The sequence below is a fragment of the Thunnus albacares genome, chromosome 1, assembly GCF_914725855.1.
Source record: "Thunnus albacares chromosome 1, fThuAlb1.1, whole genome shotgun sequence".
In the NCBI taxonomy this organism is placed as follows: domain Eukaryota; kingdom Metazoa; phylum Chordata; class Actinopteri; order Scombriformes; family Scombridae; genus Thunnus; species Thunnus albacares.
This window is the reverse complement of record NC_058106.1, coordinates 5,057,983-5,076,866: the sequence shown is the minus strand read 5'-3', so window position 1 is coordinate 5,076,866 and position 18,884 is coordinate 5,057,983. Positions and strand designations below refer to the sequence as shown.

Below are 18,884 nucleotides of genomic sequence, written 5' to 3'. Positions count from 1 at the left end.
GGCTCTGATAGAATTAGAGATAATGGAAGAAACACAGGCGAGCTGCACATTATCAGACTTCAACATTCAACGTTTTTTTCTACTGAAAACTACAAATCAAGATAAAACATCTCAGTGCAAAGGATATTGACATTATCGCTTATAAAAAGGTGCAAGACACCATTTCCTCTTTTTCTAAAATGCATCAAAATACCAAAAGGTCACACAAGTGGCGCAACAATAGAACAGGGGAAGACAAATAAATATATCTGCGAGGGCGTTCTGAATGATGGATCAACCACAGTGAGGTGATGTCACATTTGTAGTGCGAAGCAGTGTCAGCACAAACATCCACCTTTTGGAGGCAGTGACAATCTTTTAAGTTATGTTCCAGTTTTCTGAACTTGAACCTACAAAAAAAAAAAAAAAATCCCCTGACACTTACTTTTGTTTTTCCCAATTACAAAACAGTATTTGTGTCTAGTGGCTGAAACATCAGCGGTTCAACAGATGCACTCACTTACAGAGACACTGCCTACTCAGTTCACACTCCACCAGCATGTTACAAGCCGGTTGAAAGCTATTACACACTTCTCACTGCTCACTCACAACATGCCCCAAAACAAATGAACTACAGTGGTGTGTTAAAGAGAGCTCACCACCACCATCACCAGGACAAACAGGTGAAAATAACAAAACATCACAACATGAGAAATTCAAAAAGTTAACTGTATTCCAAAACAAATGGAAAAATGTAACATAATCTCATTTAATTACACAAACATTTCAGATACATGTTTATAACCAGTGTGTTAATCTTTTGACTTTGTGTTAACAGTAAACCAGTTCACTGCTGGTAGTGTTAACCAGAATATATATTAATACATATAAATGAACACTTTAGGCAAACAATTCAGGCAATTTTATGAGTGCAACAATTATCAAATTCATTCCACATAAGGCAAGGTGTCATATGTTTTTTAAAGCAAAGCGGCCAAGTACCATTTATGTACAAGTAATTATCAAAATATTGCTTCATCTGTAAAATAAAAATATACTCATTTGACTAGCTGATTGACTATTGCGCTCCATAGAAAAACCTGCCACAGTGTTGATCTGGAGAACGTCCTTTGAAATGAGCCCAGGAGATGAGTGAGAGAGACTGTGGGGAAATGGTTCAAAAGAGTCAGAGAGAAGGGTCACAGTTCTGCTGCTCCAGACTGTTGGAGGGGGCGGGGGGCTGGGGGGGGAGACGCAGTCTTCACTGCTCGTCATCAGAGTCGTGGTTTTTGCTCAGGTGGCTCTCCTGGACCTCCAGCTCTTCAGCGCTCACCATGGCAGGGTTGATGGCAGCGTAGCGTGTCCCGTGAAACTGACGCAAATGAATCTACAGAATGAGACACAGCACACGCAAACAGTACTACATCACTGACTCAAGGTGGATCTTTCATACTTGGGTGACGATTTAAAAAGGACAAATCTAATGAAAAGACCCCAACCAACAACACAACATCCCCTGCAGTGCAGCACCAGCATTTGTTCCTGAACCATAAACTGAACCTTACTTGTATGTAAAGGTTGACTTCTGCACTCCGGCACAGGTAAGGAAAGTTTCCACCTGTTTTCAGATGAGCTCGTCTGGCGTTTGGATACAGTTTATACATCTCCTCCTTGGCCTCCAGTGAGAGCGCACTCTGATCAAACACCTGACCGTCGTGAACAGATAAACACATCATCATTTAGCTTCAGCACAAATATATATGAATGGATGATCTCATGTTTACTGTGTCAATACATGAACGCTTAACACTTACGTCTATAATGGTCACAGCAACCTCTTTTATTTTGTGGGGTTCCACATAAGAGTTCTGACAGTTCAGCGTTAGCCGGGAGGCTAGCTCACTTTGGTTTAGAGTCTCCAACTACAGCAGACACAAAACATGGAAGGCGGAGGCACATTAAAACAGTAGACACTCTTCAACCATATCAGACAAAACAGCAAATAATCTCCAAATCACAATGTCTGACTGTTTGCTACGATGCAGAGGTGAAGATGAAATGTACAAATTGTTGAGAGGTACAGTATTTGAATGCAAACATACGTGTCACACTTGTGCACCATCTCGTGCTATAGTGTGATTTGCCAGATACAGTTAGTGAGCACAGCTTTTGGTCACTACACCCAGAAATAGTTCCAGCATGCCACTCCCCACAAAACCACAAGTGTCATTTTTACATTTCACATCAATGTTAGCACTGGAGGCACTTATGATTCCATATCATTTAGCATTAGGATTAGCATTATACCCTTTTTCTCCACTTCTATACCAAGAAAATCAAATAAACTGTTAAATTTAACTACTCATTAGTCTAACAGCTCATTAACACATATGAACACACAAGCCTTACCCTATCAACCATGAAGTCAATTGCGTCGGCCATTTTAGGGTCCACAGGTCCTTTAGCAAAGTTCCCCAGAACGATCTTCTTCAACATGAAAGCTGGCATCAACCAAAAACTGAGGAGGAACAGAGAAATGAAACATTATTAAATAGGGGAAAATCCGCCGTGTAATCAGCGGAAACAAGCTGCTCACATAAACAGAATACCTGTTTGCCGTCCACGTCTGGTTAAAGATGGACGTGTCGCTGAATGAATTACACAGTATCAGCGAGTGCACCCTGGGGGACTTGTGTGTGTATTCTGCAAACTTCTGGGCCAAGAATCCGCCCAAGGATGCGCCGAAAAGATGAACCTGGGGCAAGCGAAAGAAGATTATCATATTATAATAATTATATTATTATTATTATATTAACATCATGGAAGAAAAGATAAGTGGCATGTGAGGTGATAGGAAAACCACAGGCTTACTTTATCCAGCTGCAAGTGATCGAGAAGCTTCCTGAAGCCGTCACAGAACTCCATGAGATCCCAGTACACCGGATACTGCAGCTGAGAGCGATAAAGCAACAGCAACAAGATAATCATGCTGTAAATATGGCGAGTTTATTAATCAGGTCAGATTAGTAATCACCAGGGTTGGTAATGAACCTCAATACTATTTGAGCAGCAGCAAAATGTGTCAGTAGCATCAAGTATCAAAATGAATTGAATTTATTCCCTTTAAGCTGTTTTTATGTAGCCAAACTTCTTGTATAACTGATTGTGTTTGGAATATTTGGTTAAGTGAAGAAAGTATTTTGTAGAAATTATGTCCATATTTTTCAAAGAAAGATACTGAAAAACATTTTGGTTCTTGCACCTTACTGAAACATACCAAACCCAAACTACTGATCACAGCTCATGAATAATGAACCACATCTTCCAATGTCTGATGGTGAATGTATTACAATCTCTACAGCAAGGCCTGAAGAGGAAATAGTCTTCATGTGAAAAGAGTCAGTCTGGAATGATCTTAAACTGAATCAGGCTTAAACTGTTTTATAGCTCACTCAGAGCTCATGAGATCACACTAAAGGTCAAGTCTGGGTTATAACTCCTCGTTTATGACTTTGAAACACAAACCTGAGACATCAAGCACAGATCAATTCACAAAGAAGGAAACTGACACGTAAAAACGAAACAGTGACATTAATGACCGTGGAACAGCACGTATTAAACATTAAATATGTCCCATAAAATAATAAAGCAAAATGGAAAAAAACATCACCATAAACACAGAGGAAGAGAAGTAGAGAACAGTTTGTGGTCGTCGGGAGGAATAGGTGTGACCTAGTTTCCATGATAACTTAAGTTGGACTTATTTAAACCTCCTTTATGAAACAGAACTTCCTGAAAACAATGTGGCCGTTATACAAGAAGTCATTATATACTACCAGCGTACTGGATTTAGGCTACTACTTTATTATTTAGCCATTTTCACTGGTTCGGCTCTCACATCAACACTAAATGAGTCCATTGTGAGTTGAATCAACATATATGGTAATGCTTTCCAGGTTTACAAACTTCTGTATATCTATTGACCCAAATAAGAGACACTTTTTTCTGAATATGACGTCTGAACAAGTGGTTTTATATTCAAAGACTAGATATTTATGTATTTACATGGCAATCACATTGTTTGTCATGAACTCACCGAGATGACTCTATAGCCCCAGCCAGTCAGAGCCAGCACCTGCTGGAAGAAAACCTCTGCGGTTCCACTGACTGGAGGAAGGAAGATGATGGGACACCTGATGCTCTTCGGGCCTGCATCGTACAACGACCACACTTTGCTGTCGTCGTCATCAACAATAATCTGACGGAGACAAAAAAAACAAACAAAACAAGACAATATGTGCTGTTATTCATACTGAATGTATGTTTAATGTGGAAAACTGTTTGTTTAAATGCTACTTGAATACAGCTCATCATTTTATTTTATTAAGGTTTAACATAATGGACGCTACAAGCTAGTTATGACCCAACAGACTGTTTTACAGTTGATCTAATCTTCTGAACTGGCTCCAAATATACAACTATTTAGCTTGAAGATGGAGACCAAACACGCTACAAAGCTTTCCAGAAGCCTTCATCACAAAACATGCTCAACTTAGTCTGACTCTGTGTTGAGGCTTCACTGAGTCTGGAGAATATATGATATGAGATAAAACAGTGAGCAGCAAAACGTGATTTACAGTGAGGTGACAGAAGAACAAGAAGCTGTAGAAACACAAGGAATAATAACATTTTAAGTCAGGCTAAGGCCATAAATAAGAGAGGAAATATGTTCTACCAAAGCAGAGAGGAGATGTCTGTTAACATCCATCTCATTTTTACACATCACTTTATTTTAAAGTCAATACTTCTGTCCATGTCGGCTGTTGACAGGTTTTGATCTGATCCTCTGAATTAGCTGTGCAGCATTGGTTACCATGGTGATTTGCACTTGTTGAAAGTGAGTCAGCTTCTACCAGAAAACTGAGTTAAGCACTAAGACAGCTGGATAACACACTAATGCTGCTTCATGATACAGACACAAAGGCTGCTGTGTATAGTTTAAGTTAAGATTAAGAGTACAAAGAGTTCACATAATAAAAAACACGTTTTTTGACCACACTAACCGATAACATACCCATGGATAACGATTAATCCACTACAAGTGTTTGGACTGTGGGAATAACTAAAGGCATCATGGGGGAAACATTATGTCATTAAGCTGAAATTAAGGTGTTCATGTGTAAAGCTTATTGCAGACTGTTAACACAGTCGTGGTTTTACTGGGACGCTACCAGAGTGCTGCTATCATGTCACTATTTCATCTCATCCCATTCATCATCTGCACTATTATCTATTTTCATATTATCTTAGCATGACTGTGCCGATTGTGTGTCATTCACTGTGGTTATAATTACACATGGTGGTTCAGAAATCTTCATCCGACAACACACAGTGACTCATGAAGCTGGCTCCACATCCAAACTGAAATGTTAACGAATCACGGCTTCTCTGAAACCAGACCTGCGGGCGATTAGCTGGACATGGTGTAAACTAATCCAACACTGACTACAGCGGGTCACAGAACTTATTTGTATCAGTACAACACAGCTGACTGTGTTGAGATAACGCAATGTTATCCAGTGATATCCGATACTGTAGCTCCTCAGACTGTCCTGAAAGCACAACTTTTTACATTATTAGGCTTTTCAATGCACTCATCTGTTTCAGTTGTTGGGAATCAGTCTGCTGGCCTCTTGTGACCCTGACACACCTGACAGCTGTTTTATGCTCTGGTTTTACTTCCACGCACATGCAGTTTGTGTTCATACAACAGTAAGCAGCTCTGTCCTTCACCTTACTATTTCTGGTTTTTTCTGATATTGATTTTGAGGAAGTTAACCTACAGACGTCTTGCACATATCGTAGTTTTAAACCTGGTGCGTACTGCTTCGCTGACAACCGTTCATCAGCTTTTGTTTACTGTTGACATATTTTCATCATTTATAACTGGTAATGATAACTGATGATGGTGCTGTATATGGCAGTAGTGTAAAAAGTGATACCATGACTGAACATACTTTGAATAACACGTTAATGTTTTGCTTCCTTCTCTCTCGCTGTCACAGGAACAAACACATACACTAACCTCAAATGACACTAATAATAAACAGCATCAGTGTTTTATTCTCACAAATCTACATTAAAATCTGATACTGCTGATTTTTTTTTTTGCAGTGAATCTGTCAGTGATAACTTGATGCTTGTGCAGTAAAGAGTTGTGATCAATAAATAAATTTAAGATAAAAAAAAAGCAACTAACTCATGCAGGAGCCTCACATTCACATACAAGCATTATGACACCGGCTATTTAAATAACCAGGGGAGAGCCGTCTACACCGACTGTAATGTCAGCATGATTCAGCAACTTTTTATCCTTTATGCATTAAAATTGTATGAGACACGTTTCTACTCTAACATCATGCAATATGCTAAAAATGAGGAACGTTTGCAAGCTCTAAAACATAAAAATGTTTGGCAATACAGTCAAGACAGGAAAGATTAAGTTTACTAATCAGGTTTTACTCCACATTTGGTTTTTCTTGTGACATATTGAATACTTTTATGTCTTCAGGCCTCTAAATGAAACAATCTGCTCTCGGTTCATTGACAAACAGTATACAACCTGTGATGATAACACCAGCAGCTATTACTTTATTAAAAAAAAAAAAGGTCACAGGCCAAAAGGTGTATAATGTGCAGACTGTGCCATAGTTACTGTAAGCATGTGACAGCCTGACTCACTGACTGTTTGACCCAACTGTGCCTCCTGATGAACATGTGCTGTGAGACTCTCGACACAGACGGAGAGGGAATCATCGTTTTAACTTACTCTCACAAAGCACTATTCTAAGGGACTCAATGGCTCACTGAAGCCAAGTGTGAAACTTAAAAGTCACTTTGAACTGTCATAATCTCACTAGTGACAATGTGGTGAGGCTGCGGTCTGAATCAAAGGCAGAAACTCTGACAACCGGGAAGGAGAAATATGAGCTCTCGTTGGTCTAAATGACAGTCAGAGCAATAAAAGTAGGAGGTCACCGACTCCCCAAAGAAAAAAAACATGGTCAGGAGGGGAAAGTATCTCAGTATTAACTCTCTTGTTACTGTGGTTAAGCAGCTTATCCATTAGTCATTCCTTTTTGTCTTAATCCTTCTGATTTAGTATTGCACTCAAGTATTTTTGAAAAGGCAACAATGCCTGATCGGTTGGACTTTAGTGTTCTGTTCATTTTGCTTTGAACCAGTTTATCATCATAAGACAGTTTGTGAGAAAGCTCTCTAAACACGATCTATGAAGTTGGTTTAACAAGTGGTTTGGTCATGAATGCAGACCTACATCACAAATGAAGAGCTGCTGAGCTGATTGCAGAGCAGCACTAAACAAGACATGGACATGTGGGGCAGGAGATCGCTCAAACATCATAACTAAATGTCCAAAATCAATGCTCCCAGCTCCAAAAAGCACTGTAACCACACACTGAAATGGCTGAACGTTATATTCCTTTCCTGCCACTGCACACAGTAATGACCTCAAGCCAATGAAGATGTTCAGACGCTCCAATAAAACCACTGGGACATGAAACTGGTGAGAGGATGTAACACATAAATCTATTAAATATGGAAGAATAGCACCAGAAAATAAGGCTAAATGTAAATTTATGATAAATTATCCGCAGTTGTGTTGTTTCCATAAGCAGTGGTGGAAAAAGTATTCGGATATTTTACTTAAGTAAAAGTAGAACTACTACAGTATAAAAATACTCCCATTACAAGTAAATGTCCTGCATTTAAAATCCAAATTAAGTAAAGGTAGTGAAGTATTATCAGCTAACTTTACTTAAAGAATAGAGCAGTGACTATATTAAATACATTTAATAAAGTGCATTCTAAATACTGATGCATCGACATATGCAACAGCATTTTATTATTGTAACTGCTTGAGGTGGATCTAGTTATAACTAGAGTATTATATAAGGACCACAAGATAAATCTGAGGAGGTGATACTGTAAACTTGGTAAGAGAGGAGAAGAGAAGAAGAATCTCACCATGAAGAAGAAGAATCTCACCATGAAGAAGAAGAATCTCACCATGTGAGATGTTTAGAGTGTTATTTGAATGGAAATGCTCAAGTAAGCTCAAGGTAACCTTTAAAAATGTTTTGATAAAAAAATCTCTGCACACCTGAATATGAGACAGGTGTGTCGCAGGAAGGTGCAACTTAAAAATAATGAGAGGAACTCCCGCACACTGTCTCGCTTACTGCTGCAATATTTATTGGATCGCAAAGTTTTGGCCTATCTGACCTTCATCAGGTATATGGACAGCATCACACTTCCATATCTACATACATAGGAGCTGCTTCAATCATCCGGTCAGAGGACTACAGAGATTGGTTTGACTGATGAGCACCTTGAACTTACTTACTGTTATGATGGTGCCCTTATACACAAGGTAACCCTCAACAGAGCTACATCTGTGTTTTTACTGGAGTAGTTTACAACATGTTATCTTTGTTTTTGTTATGCCAGAGTAAAATTCATGGACCATTACATCAACTCAGCAAGAAGTCCCAAGCACACTTTCAATCTCTACAAGGGATCAGGAGAATCACAATAGCTCGTTGGATCTGTGATAACAAATGTTTTCATGCTCAATATAAAAAAGAAGAGGAAGAAAAAAAAAAAAACATGTATTCCTGTAGCAAATGACTTGGCTATTCATCCTGGCACTGACCAACTTTACACTACTGAAATAAAAACAAGACAAATATGCAAATCTAATCATTCTCCATGACAATGATCAGCCACTGATGTGTTTAACAACAACCACACGTCCCTGATTAACACAGCTTCATTATCACTGAATGGCCACTGAAATTAACATATCAGCAGATACGTCAAATACTCAGGCAATATGAAACTAATAATCCCCATAGTGTTTACTTTGAGAGCATTGCCATGTTTATTTACCTGGGAATGTTATTTATGTCGTACAGCCAATCTATTTCAATATTTCTATTCATTCATTATATTTTTCTTTGTAGGTATTTATGTATACTTGTTTCTGTCGTACATATTGAGCCTGTCCCTCCTCCCGTGGTGATCTGCATGCAGTAGGCTCATCAGGCCACCATCACAGACCTGACCCCAAAGAAAAATCGCTACTTACTCTTTTCAGCGGCACTGTGCTTCTGAACCAGTTATAGTCAGGAGACACTTTAATCTCCTCCATCTGTGGGACACATTCAGAGCAAATCATTAATTCATTTTTTTAAACAGCTGAATTGCGCAGTTAGTTCACTAATGGAGCTGGGAGTACTGTACAACAAACACCTGGCTCCTCTCTGTTAGCTAAAGTGCTAACGTTAGTCTGCATTAACGACACATTGGAAATAAATATGAGTGGCCGTTGGGAGGAAACACCCGGCTGTTAAATGTTACGCTGGACACTCAATGACCAAAAATGACACACAGCACATTTACTGTGTCTAAGTACGATATGTGGTTACAATTACCGTGTCGTTGTGGATGTTAGTCACCGTGTCGGTTGATTTTTATCCATATCTAGGTAGCATTTTCTCCGGCTGCCTGGTCATATGACTCGAGTTTCGCCGACTTCCGCAAAGATTCAGCCTCCTGGTGGGTTTGCCACCGCCTATCGACCACACACACACCGCGTCTGTCTCACAGCCATACACAGGACAGCATTACTACAACATTGTGTCACCACAGTCCGTTTACAGAGGCTATCTCTAATCTGCTACCTTTTGTTGCTACTGCTCGCACTTTGCGCGGCTCTTACAACTACGCATGCGCACACGCCCACCCGTAGTTAACCCTAAAGAGATAATAATAATCATCATAATAATGCATTTGGGCTGCGCGTTTCATTCGCAGTGAATGTGAAAGTGCTACAGCGTTTAATACATACAATAAACAACAGGAAAAAAGGCTTCCTGAATGGAGAGGTATTTAAGTCTGGTTTAAAGAGTCCATGGTTTCTCATCCTTCTCCTTCTTTTCTCACCTCATCTCAGCTGGAAACTACTGTCAGAAATATGAATGAGTTCTTGAGCAAACGCATAACACTAAAATAAAGATAAATTCTAGTGTTTGTTTGTTGACTTATATTTAAAGTCTGAAAGCTTCCTTAGATAATTGGGAAATGTTCACGGTCTATATCTGATATGTCTTTACACACATTATGGTACAACAATTTGGAGTCTTGAAGGACGGATTCACAATATTCAAGTCTTTCTTAAAACAACAGTCAGGAGCCCAAATTAACATTGACATAGGTTTTTCTTGCTGTAATTATTCCTCCTGTTCATACTGACCATTAGAAGGTTCCTTCATAACGCACTTACAATATAAGTGATGGGGGACAAAATCAACAGTCCTCCTCTCGTGTAAAAATGTATTTAAAAGTTTATCTGAAGCTAATATGAAGCTTCAGCGTCCAAATGAGTCAAATCAAGTAGATATCTTTCAAAATTACAGTCTTTTTAGTGCCAAAGTCCCTCCTTTTGTTACTATACTTCCACCGCAGCTCAACAGGGAAACACTGTCTGAGGAAACACAAAGAGGGAATTTGATGCTAATAAGACGTAAATGTGGTAGATATCCACTTGATATGACTAACTCAGACTGATGAAGCCTCATATAAGCTTCACATCAACTTTTACATGCATTTGTGCATAAAATTACTGTGTGGACACACTGTAGATTTTGGCCTCAATCACTTACATTGAAAGCACATTGGAAGGGGATCTTTTAATAGCCAGTATGAACAGGAGGAATGATTACAGCGAGGAAAACCTCTCACAGTTCATATGGACACCTGACTGTTGATTTAAGACACACTTGATAAATTCTGAGCCTGCCCTTTACGGGGGAACAAATGAAGTATAAAGGCTATACAATAGCCAAATTAATACAGACAAACATTTATTCAGTATTAACAAAAATGCAGTTTCTTTTCTCAGTTCAAGTTCATTTGTTATTAGCAGAGTCTTTCGGTCCTGATCATTTCATCTGATGTGCCTTAGATGCTCATTCTCTAACACATTTGCAGTTATTAAAATGACCTCAAATCAAGTAATACACAATAAGTCTGGGGCCATTGGTTCCATTGAAAGTCTGAAGGTCCTAGGGCAGCTTAGTAATTCAGCCTTGCTTACAAATGTCATAAATCTAAAACGAATCTAACATTCTTTAAAACAGTTAGCCGCAGTGGTGGAAAGCAACTGTATATGTATTCAAGTACTGTACTTTACATAAAGATTTTCATTTTATACTACATTAGCCTCCATTATTAAATGTCAGAAAACTACACTGCACTTATTCAAGAGTTTATACCTGCAATAACCGCTTTTTAGCCACTGTGGAACAGTGTAAACAAGCTGTAAACACAATATTGATATAATAATCACCTTTTATATTGATATGGTTCACATGCTGATTATCCACACATCCAGCAGATATGGAGCATCATTAGCATTTATCTGGAGTCATGTTCATGGCCTTGATAAATGCAAGTCCAATATTCACTCTATGTTTAACTCTGTTTGGTCTCCACTAACTGAGGGCAATATCTGGCTCTTTAGTTGCTAAATGCTCCAATCGTTCACCAGCTAGTTGTCTGTCTGCTGGTGCTGGACAGGTGGTGTAAAACAACTGCCCACTGCTGCCGGAAAACCAGAACAATGGGCTAAAAGAGACTGTGAATGAAGCTCTGTAGAGCTGAGGGGAACTGCAGAGTCGGCTGATGTGGGTTCATCCAAGCGACCCCTTTCACACACAATACTGTGATCTATTTTTAATATGAAAACAGTGATTGTAGCCGCTGCAGGTTACTGTGTAGATTCAGATACATACAAAATATATTATCTCTTTGCTTTAAAAAGTCACTATGCTACTCCAATTCCAGAGTTGTAATACTGGAGTCATACTTTTTGTGCATATGTATTAACGCAATTTATTTATACAGTCTAAGATATTGTAAGTGCAGTTTTAAATGAAGGCTCTTGCTTGTAATGGTGTATTTTTACATTGTGGAATGCTACATTTGCTTCACATGTACTTATCAGGACTCCCTTTCTTCTTTCCTCTCCCATTAATCAAGCTCATAACACTTTTACTGTAGTAGGATTCTTCATGCAGGACTTTTACTTGTAATGGAGTATTTTTAGCACTTTTACCGAATTAAAGGATCTGAATACTTCTTCCACTACTGCTCTCTGGAGTAGCAGTACAGCTACTGAGTGGATTATCTTGGTTAAATAAATTGAATTAAATAAAGAACCCGAACGTGTTTTTACAGTACAACAAGCAACAACACTGGTATGATTCTTTGGTACTGAAGTCATAGGCTGCAGTACCACATTCAGCCTCTACCGGTAGTTGGGCAGTAACCTACCAAACGGCTCAAAGCTGCCGCAAAGAAGAAGGTAAAGACGTTATGACGACATCACGTAAACATGGCTTCTACAAGGATTAGCTAGCTAGCTACTTTGTAATTTAACGAGTCTTTTCTGTAGATTAAGTGTACTGTTGTGCATGAAAATGGACAATACATTTCACCACGGTCCGCCAGAGAAGCAGCAGCCTCCTGTCTATCATGGCGGCTATGTGGAGACAGCGTACACCGCCAACAGGGCGCCTCCTGATGCTGCACAGGAGGACCTCACTGCTCCTCGGTGGACAGCCCCCCAGGGATATGACGGACACTCTTTCGGATTCAGGTACGATTTTCCTCCACCGTCTCCCGTAGCAGGGGGTTTCGGAGCCCCCCACTTGGCTCCTCCATACGGTTTTGATCCCTCCGTCCCACCGCCTCCTCTCGGCTGTCCACCACCCGGACACTTCCCGAGTATCCCCCCTCACGCCCCGGGAAACACATACAACAGCCCGGGACCAGCGTTTCACACATATAACCAGCATTTCAGACCTGGTCCGCAAACTAACCAGTATGACTTCCACTCAGCCGTAGAGTCCGGTCAAAAACAGCAGCAGGAATATCCGAGTTTCTCTGAGAGAGGAGCTCTGTTCGGCCACAGCTCGTTTCCTCCTCGGGTTAGGGACAATGACAGGAGTCTGGAGACAACTAAACAGCCGCAAGATGAAACGGCTCTGCAGAGGAAGCAGGATGAACAGTGGGTTAAACATTTCTTACAAAACAGAGGCAAGTCTTCCAAGAGCCCACGGACCCAGCAGCCACACCAGCTCAGTGTTCCTGAGCTGAGAGAAGCTCTCTACAGTGCAGCTCAGCTCCTCTCACAGCTGTCTGAGTCCTGTGAGAGCCTCAAGCACAACCTGGAGACTGACTGTGCCTGGACAGACTCTTATCGACTGGCTTTAAATGTCAAAACAGAGCTACAGGAGAAACTGAAAGTTCTCAGCGACAGTGAGCGTGTAAGTGGCTTTCAAGCTAAATTGTCCCGTATTGCTAAGAGGAGGGCCCGGAGACTGAGGGCCAGGAAACTGCTGGAAATGGAGGAAAAGGAGAGAGAGGCGCGCATGGCAGAGAAAGAGGCTGCCATAGATAAATGGAGGATGAAGCAGATACATGAAGTAGAGGAGAAGAAGAAGGTAAGTGCATTTATAAATTAAAGCTGTATCATTTTGGGTCATTTTGGGGGCAGAAGAGGACCACAACAAGCTGAAAAACAAACATCTCTAACATATTATCACTTTATAAAGCTGACAGGGAGGAACAACTTGATTCAGACTTGGATGCTCACTACAGCCAGACTCATACTGGAGTTTTGAGGCTGATAATGGTAAATGGACTGCACTTATACAGCACCTTTCTAGTCTTCCAACCACTCACTCAGAGCTCTTTTTATACTACAAGCCACATTCACACAGACAGTCATGCTGATGGCAGGCTGCCATGCAAGGTGCCAACCAGCGCATCAGTAGGATCTAATCATTCACACACAAGTGGTGCAGTCATCGGAGCAATGTGGGGTTCAATATCTTTCCCAAGGGCACTTGGCATGTGGACTGGAGGAGCCGGGAATCAAACCGCTGATCTTCCGATAAGTGGATGACCTGCTCTACCTCATGAGTCACAGCTGCTTAATATATCAACCTAGCTATTTATCAGTCAGGCTCTAGTGCTTACTGTTTTCCAGTTTAGAAAAGTGCCTGTGTGCTGTTCTGTAATGGAAGAAAGAAAGTTAAACCCAGATGAATACTGGTGAAATAAGCCCATTTTGACTCTGTACACAAGAATGAGGTGAAAAAGATGCCTCCCAAATGAAACCTCATCTCTTTCTAACCCTGAGAAAAATATCTGAGTGTTTAACATGCTAGATGCTCCGCTATGTCCAGCAGCTAGTTGCTAAGCAGGTAGTGAACTGTGAGTTTGTCTGAGCTTTTTGCTCAGAACAGCTGCCTGCTGCTGCTGGAAATAAGGTTGATGAGAACAGTGATGGTGAAACATCCAGTAAATGTGCTGTCAAACCAAAACAATGTGCTGAAATAGGTTAAAAACCTCTGTAGAGATGCAGTCGGGAAATAATTGTCTGTGGGTATGTCTCTATGAGGTACTCCTTTGACATAGTCATTTTACTTAAATGGTGGTAAAATACAGTGAGAGTGAAAGTCAATACTTTGTTTACTTACCTCTTGTGGTATGTTGCAATGCAAATAAGTTTTTATTTGCTCATTCCTGCCTCTACCCCAATACAATGGAGGGAATAAGATTTAATATGCATCACTCAAATCATCCCAGTTTTCTATACCATTCCTTCAGGGCTGCAACTAACGATTATTTTCATTATCGACTGATTTGTCGATTATTTTCTTTATTAATCGATTAGTTGTTTGGTCCATAAAATGACAGAAAATGGTGAAACATGTCGGTCGCTGTTTCCCAGAGCCCAAGGTGACGTCTTCAAATGTCTTGTTTTGTCCACAAAAGTTCACAATTCAAAGATATTAAGTTTACCTGTTTTTTTCTTTAAAGAAACACTCAAAACAATTAATCGATTATCAAAATAGTTGGCGATACAGCACATAATCTATAACTCAGATCTCATACTGTGACAAATTATTGTTCATGTAGACATGGTAACTGTGAACCACAATAGCTTTCTGTAAGGATTTTGTCACAAAGAGATTATAAGGAAAGAACAGTAAAAGATATAAATGAATTACTGCCCATATTCAGCTTTTTTTTTCTCTCTGTTTCCATCTACCAGGAGCAGGAGCTGAAGCTGGCTGCAGACTCTGTTCTGTGTGAGGTGCGAAAGAAGCAGGCAGACGTGAAGAGAATGCAGGACATCCTCAGATCTCTGGAGAAACTTCGCAAACTGAGGAAAGAGGCAGCATCAAGGAAAGGTGAGAATTATTAATTATTATTAAGGTTTTCAGCCACTGAAGTCCACACTGTACACAACGACATCCATCCAGTTTATCAGCCTCTATATGGTGAGACAAAAAGTAAGTTTGACACTCTATGTGGCAGGTATCTTCACTGACCAAGAATCTGACGAGGCATTCAGCAGCCGGCTGGAGAAACTGAGGTCTGTGATGAAAAAGAGGACAGCTGTGTACTCGGCAGAGGAGAAAGCCTTGATGGTGATGCTGGAAGGAGAGCAGGAGGAGGAGCGGAGGAGAGACCTGGAGAAACGACTGAAGAAGGAGAGGGAGAGGCAGCTGCAGAGAAAACACAAAGTAGACGGCATGCTGTTTGGAGGTAACTGCAGTGGTTTCATCAGTTTTGAAAGGGTATAATTGATTCACAGGCGTTTTTTTTTGTGTAATTGTGTTAATTTTCCTGTGGGTAAATAATAGATATAATATTGCTGGCACTATGTTTTTCCCCAGATGAGATTCCAGCTAATCCTGTCCTGCAGCCCTTCAGAGAATACTACACCCAGGCCGAGCGCTCACTGCATTCTTTAGTACAAATAAGGTTTGTGTTCTACATCATTCTTGTTGCATAACAACAATATTAGTCAGAATAATAATAACCTGAATAAGAGTAATGACTATGCTCAGCACAGTAAAAAAAAAAAGTTATGGGAGCCCAACAAGGACAAATAAATAAATAGATAAATAAATATGTACCATAAATTAAAAATAAATAAATCATTAAATTGATTATTTATTAAATCATTCTTTTTGCATTTATTTATTTCTCTATTTACTCATTTCCACATGTATTAATTTTCCTCCATATTTTCCCACATTTATTTCCACATTAATGTCTACACCTATTTATCTATTGGAAATAAATAACTGAAATAAAAACATACATTTAGGAATAAATGCTTGAAATGTGTGAACAGGAAAGTACAATGTGGAAACAACTGAATTGAATTCAGAAGTGGATTGAACAGAAGTAATCAGCAAAATGTATTAATCTTTCTTGTTACCCGTTTATTTATCCCTTTTTCAGCAAAATATAGAAATAAATACATGCAGAAATACAGTAAATAAAACCAATAAGATTTGTGTTATTTTTTTAGTTATTGTGTGTATTTATTAATTTTTTATATATTTTTATATATTGAGCTACTCAGAAGAAGAAAAAGGCAGAATTGTACCATTATGTCATGAAGCATAATGTGTTAGTGTTGATGTTCTTACTTTGGTACCCTCTGGTGGTGGAATGAAGAACGACACAGTAGCAGGAAGAAATGTGCACCACTTCTTCATTTAGCTGTTGAAATGAACTTAAGGATGATACATCCAGGTCTTACACAGAGACGAGGACTTCAACATGTTTTTCTTTCAGGAGAGAGTGGGACGTGTTTCTGGTGGCAGCGGATCATCCTGACGGTACCGTGGTTCCTCAGAACTGGGTCCTGCCAGATGCCCCGTCAGACCAGGCCTGGGCCTCGGCTCTACTCAGTGCCGACGTCGAGTGTGACGGCCTCTGACTGACTGTGTGTACTGTTGAGACGTGGCTGACAAAGAAAACTTGAATCTTCTGTCACACTTGTTGTCGCTTTGGGAAGGACAGTAAACAGAGTCCCAAGAAAACACCTGCAGATGGACATCTGTAGAAAGTGACATGTTGAACAAGCTTGACAAATCAAAGGATTACTATCAGTTGGGATTTTTCATCTGGTTTTTCTATTTAATATTTTTAATGTTGCCCTGGTGTTCAGTTGGGGTTTGATAACTTCACTTTCCATTTAGATTCAGTAGTGGTTAATTGGGTGGTTAATTGCTAAGGTTAACATAACCTTTACATGAAAAGACCTCTATTGTTGTGCCATAAAAGTCACTCTGGCTAGTTTACTTACTCAGGTCCTGGCAACCACTGAGAATGTAACTACACTTAACTTATTATTAACTGAAAGAGACAGTGGCAAAATACAGTACGTTTTTAAATCCATCATCTGTCTTTGCCTCTTTATTTTCCATTTCACTGCTGACCCCCTGAAGGTCTGCCACCATCGTGAGGAGAAACAAACTCTGTCCAGAAGGTTCATGTGATGTATGATGACACATGTGTGAAAAGTGCTAATGAGATTCAAAATGACAAGTACAACTGCACAAACCAACGTCTGGAGCAGATTATTTTATGCTTCCCAAATAAAATGCAGTTTAATTCTCTTTTTGTTCTGGCAAACACAGAAAAGATGAAAACTAAAAACATTAACATGTATTTTTATTTTTTTTAATTTGACAAAGTTTATCTTCCCAGGTCTTTTTTTGTTTTTGTTTTTTTTTTGTCTGTATCGTCTGTGTTTTCTCATGACAGTAATACAAAGAGAGATCATTTTTTTGCTACGAAAATAGAACATAAAAACAGAATAAAGAAATTAAGTTTATTATCCACCAGAAAATTATTTCTTGAGTTTTTATGTACGTTTTTCTAAACTTTGCAGATAACTTTCTGAATGAACAGGATAAAGGATGACATCATGATTTTCATTTTGTATGAATGTGTGTGAATGATTAGCTTTCTCTGATGGGCAGGTTGGGACCTTGCATGGTAGCCCCTGTACCCATTCAGCGTATGAATGTGTGTGAATGGGTGAATGTGATTCGTAGTGTAAAAAGCGCTTTGAGTTGTCGGAGGACTAGAAAGGCCCTATACAAGTACAGTCCATTTACCATTTTACCATTTACACTCACAAAAACAAAGTGTTAAATGATATATACAACATACTTAGGATTTTATTACTTTACCAAAAAAAAAAAGTTTGTCCTGAGGGTGGTGCTAGAGGAATGAGCATGGGGCCATGAACATCAGTGTTTATCTTATTAGGAGCTCTGTATATTTAGTAACTCGTAAACTGTATTATGAGACGTCCTTTTTACTATGTTGACATTGACCTGAGGTTGATGCACTGTAAATGTGCCAAGTGGAATTTTTATCCTCCAAAGAGCTTCAAAGTGCTCAGCAAGTATAATCACCATCTGCCTGTTAGACCTTTGGATTTCTTATGTACAAGTTAAAATTTTGGCCTGATGGTAGCGGTGAAGGAAAAGTCACAGGGTCATCAAAAGAACGAGTATGATTCATCCTCTGGGGATCATGATTATGCAAAGCAATTCAAAAGTTCACTTTGGAAATACCTCATCATGGACCAAAGCGGTGATCAAGTGGTGGTTTGGTGCCAGACTAAAGGTCACGAGGTCACCAGAATAACAAAAATGTCATGGTAATCTGGCCACTAGTGTTCAAAGTATCCTGCACTGGATCAAAGTGTTGGACAAACAAACACACAAATTATGACCTTCTGATAAGGACACAAAAAACTGGTATAATTTATAATATGGACATTAAAAGTCCACATAATATTAATATTGTATGTACAGCAAAAACTTATAAAGTTGTTAAACTGGTTTTGGATCTCTTGCACCTGTTCTGCTATAATACAATAAATAAGAGAGAATGTAATGGAAGTCCCAAAGATAATATCCTCCTGTGCCTAC

General features: G+C 39.5%; 2 protein-coding genes across 2 annotated transcripts; one reads left to right on the top strand and one right to left on the bottom strand.

The window, feature by feature from the left end:
* Positions 1-690: 690 nt before the first annotated feature.
* On the bottom strand, positions 691-9,801 carry spg21 (SPG21 abhydrolase domain containing, maspardin). The gene is made up of 9 exons (XM_044357670.1): positions 9,495-9,801; positions 9,149-9,211; positions 4,076-4,237; positions 2,851-2,931; positions 2,589-2,734; positions 2,389-2,497; positions 1,794-1,901; positions 1,545-1,685; positions 691-1,366 (listed from the first exon to the last, which is right to left on the bottom strand). The coding sequence occupies exons 2-9, from the start codon at positions 9,209-9,211 to the stop codon at positions 1,241-1,243; spliced, it is 936 nt and encodes a 311-aa protein (XP_044213605.1). The 5' UTR covers positions 9,495-9,801; the 3' UTR covers positions 691-1,240.
* Positions 9,802-12,418: 2,617 nt separating this feature from the next.
* pdcd7 (programmed cell death 7) lies at positions 12,419-17,334 on the top strand. Its single transcript, XM_044357358.1, has 5 exons — positions 12,419-13,568; positions 15,188-15,326; positions 15,454-15,684; positions 15,816-15,903; positions 16,729-17,334. The coding sequence occupies exons 1-5, from the start codon at positions 12,537-12,539 to the stop codon at positions 16,871-16,873; spliced, it is 1,635 nt and encodes a 544-aa protein (XP_044213293.1). The 5' UTR covers positions 12,419-12,536; the 3' UTR covers positions 16,874-17,334.
* Positions 17,335-18,884: the final 1,550 nt, after the last annotated feature.

Excerpts from the sequence above, each read along its gene's own strand:
- spg21 (XM_044357670.1), bottom strand. The coding sequence starts at position 9,211 with ATGGAGGAGATTAAAGTGTCTCCTGACTATAACTGGTTCAGAAGCACA. Across the intron at positions 1,902-2,388 it reads TTGACTTCATGGTTGATAGG|TTGGAGACTCTAAACCAAAG; the intron begins GTAAGGCTTGTG and ends TGTCTGCTGTAG. Across the intron at positions 1,686-1,793 it reads TTGCTGTGACCATTATAGAC|GTGTTTGATCAGAGTGCGCT; the intron begins GTAAGTGTTAAG and ends CACGACGGTCAG.
- pdcd7 (XM_044357358.1), top strand. The coding sequence starts at position 12,537 with ATGAAAATGGACAATACATTTCACCACGGTCCGCCAGAGAAGCAGCAG. Across the intron at positions 13,569-15,187 it reads AAGTAGAGGAGAAGAAGAAG|GAGCAGGAGCTGAAGCTGGC; the intron begins GTAAGTGCATTT and ends TCCATCTACCAG. Across the intron at positions 15,685-15,815 it reads AGACGGCATGCTGTTTGGAG|ATGAGATTCCAGCTAATCCT; the intron begins GTAACTGCAGTG and ends GTTTTTCCCCAG.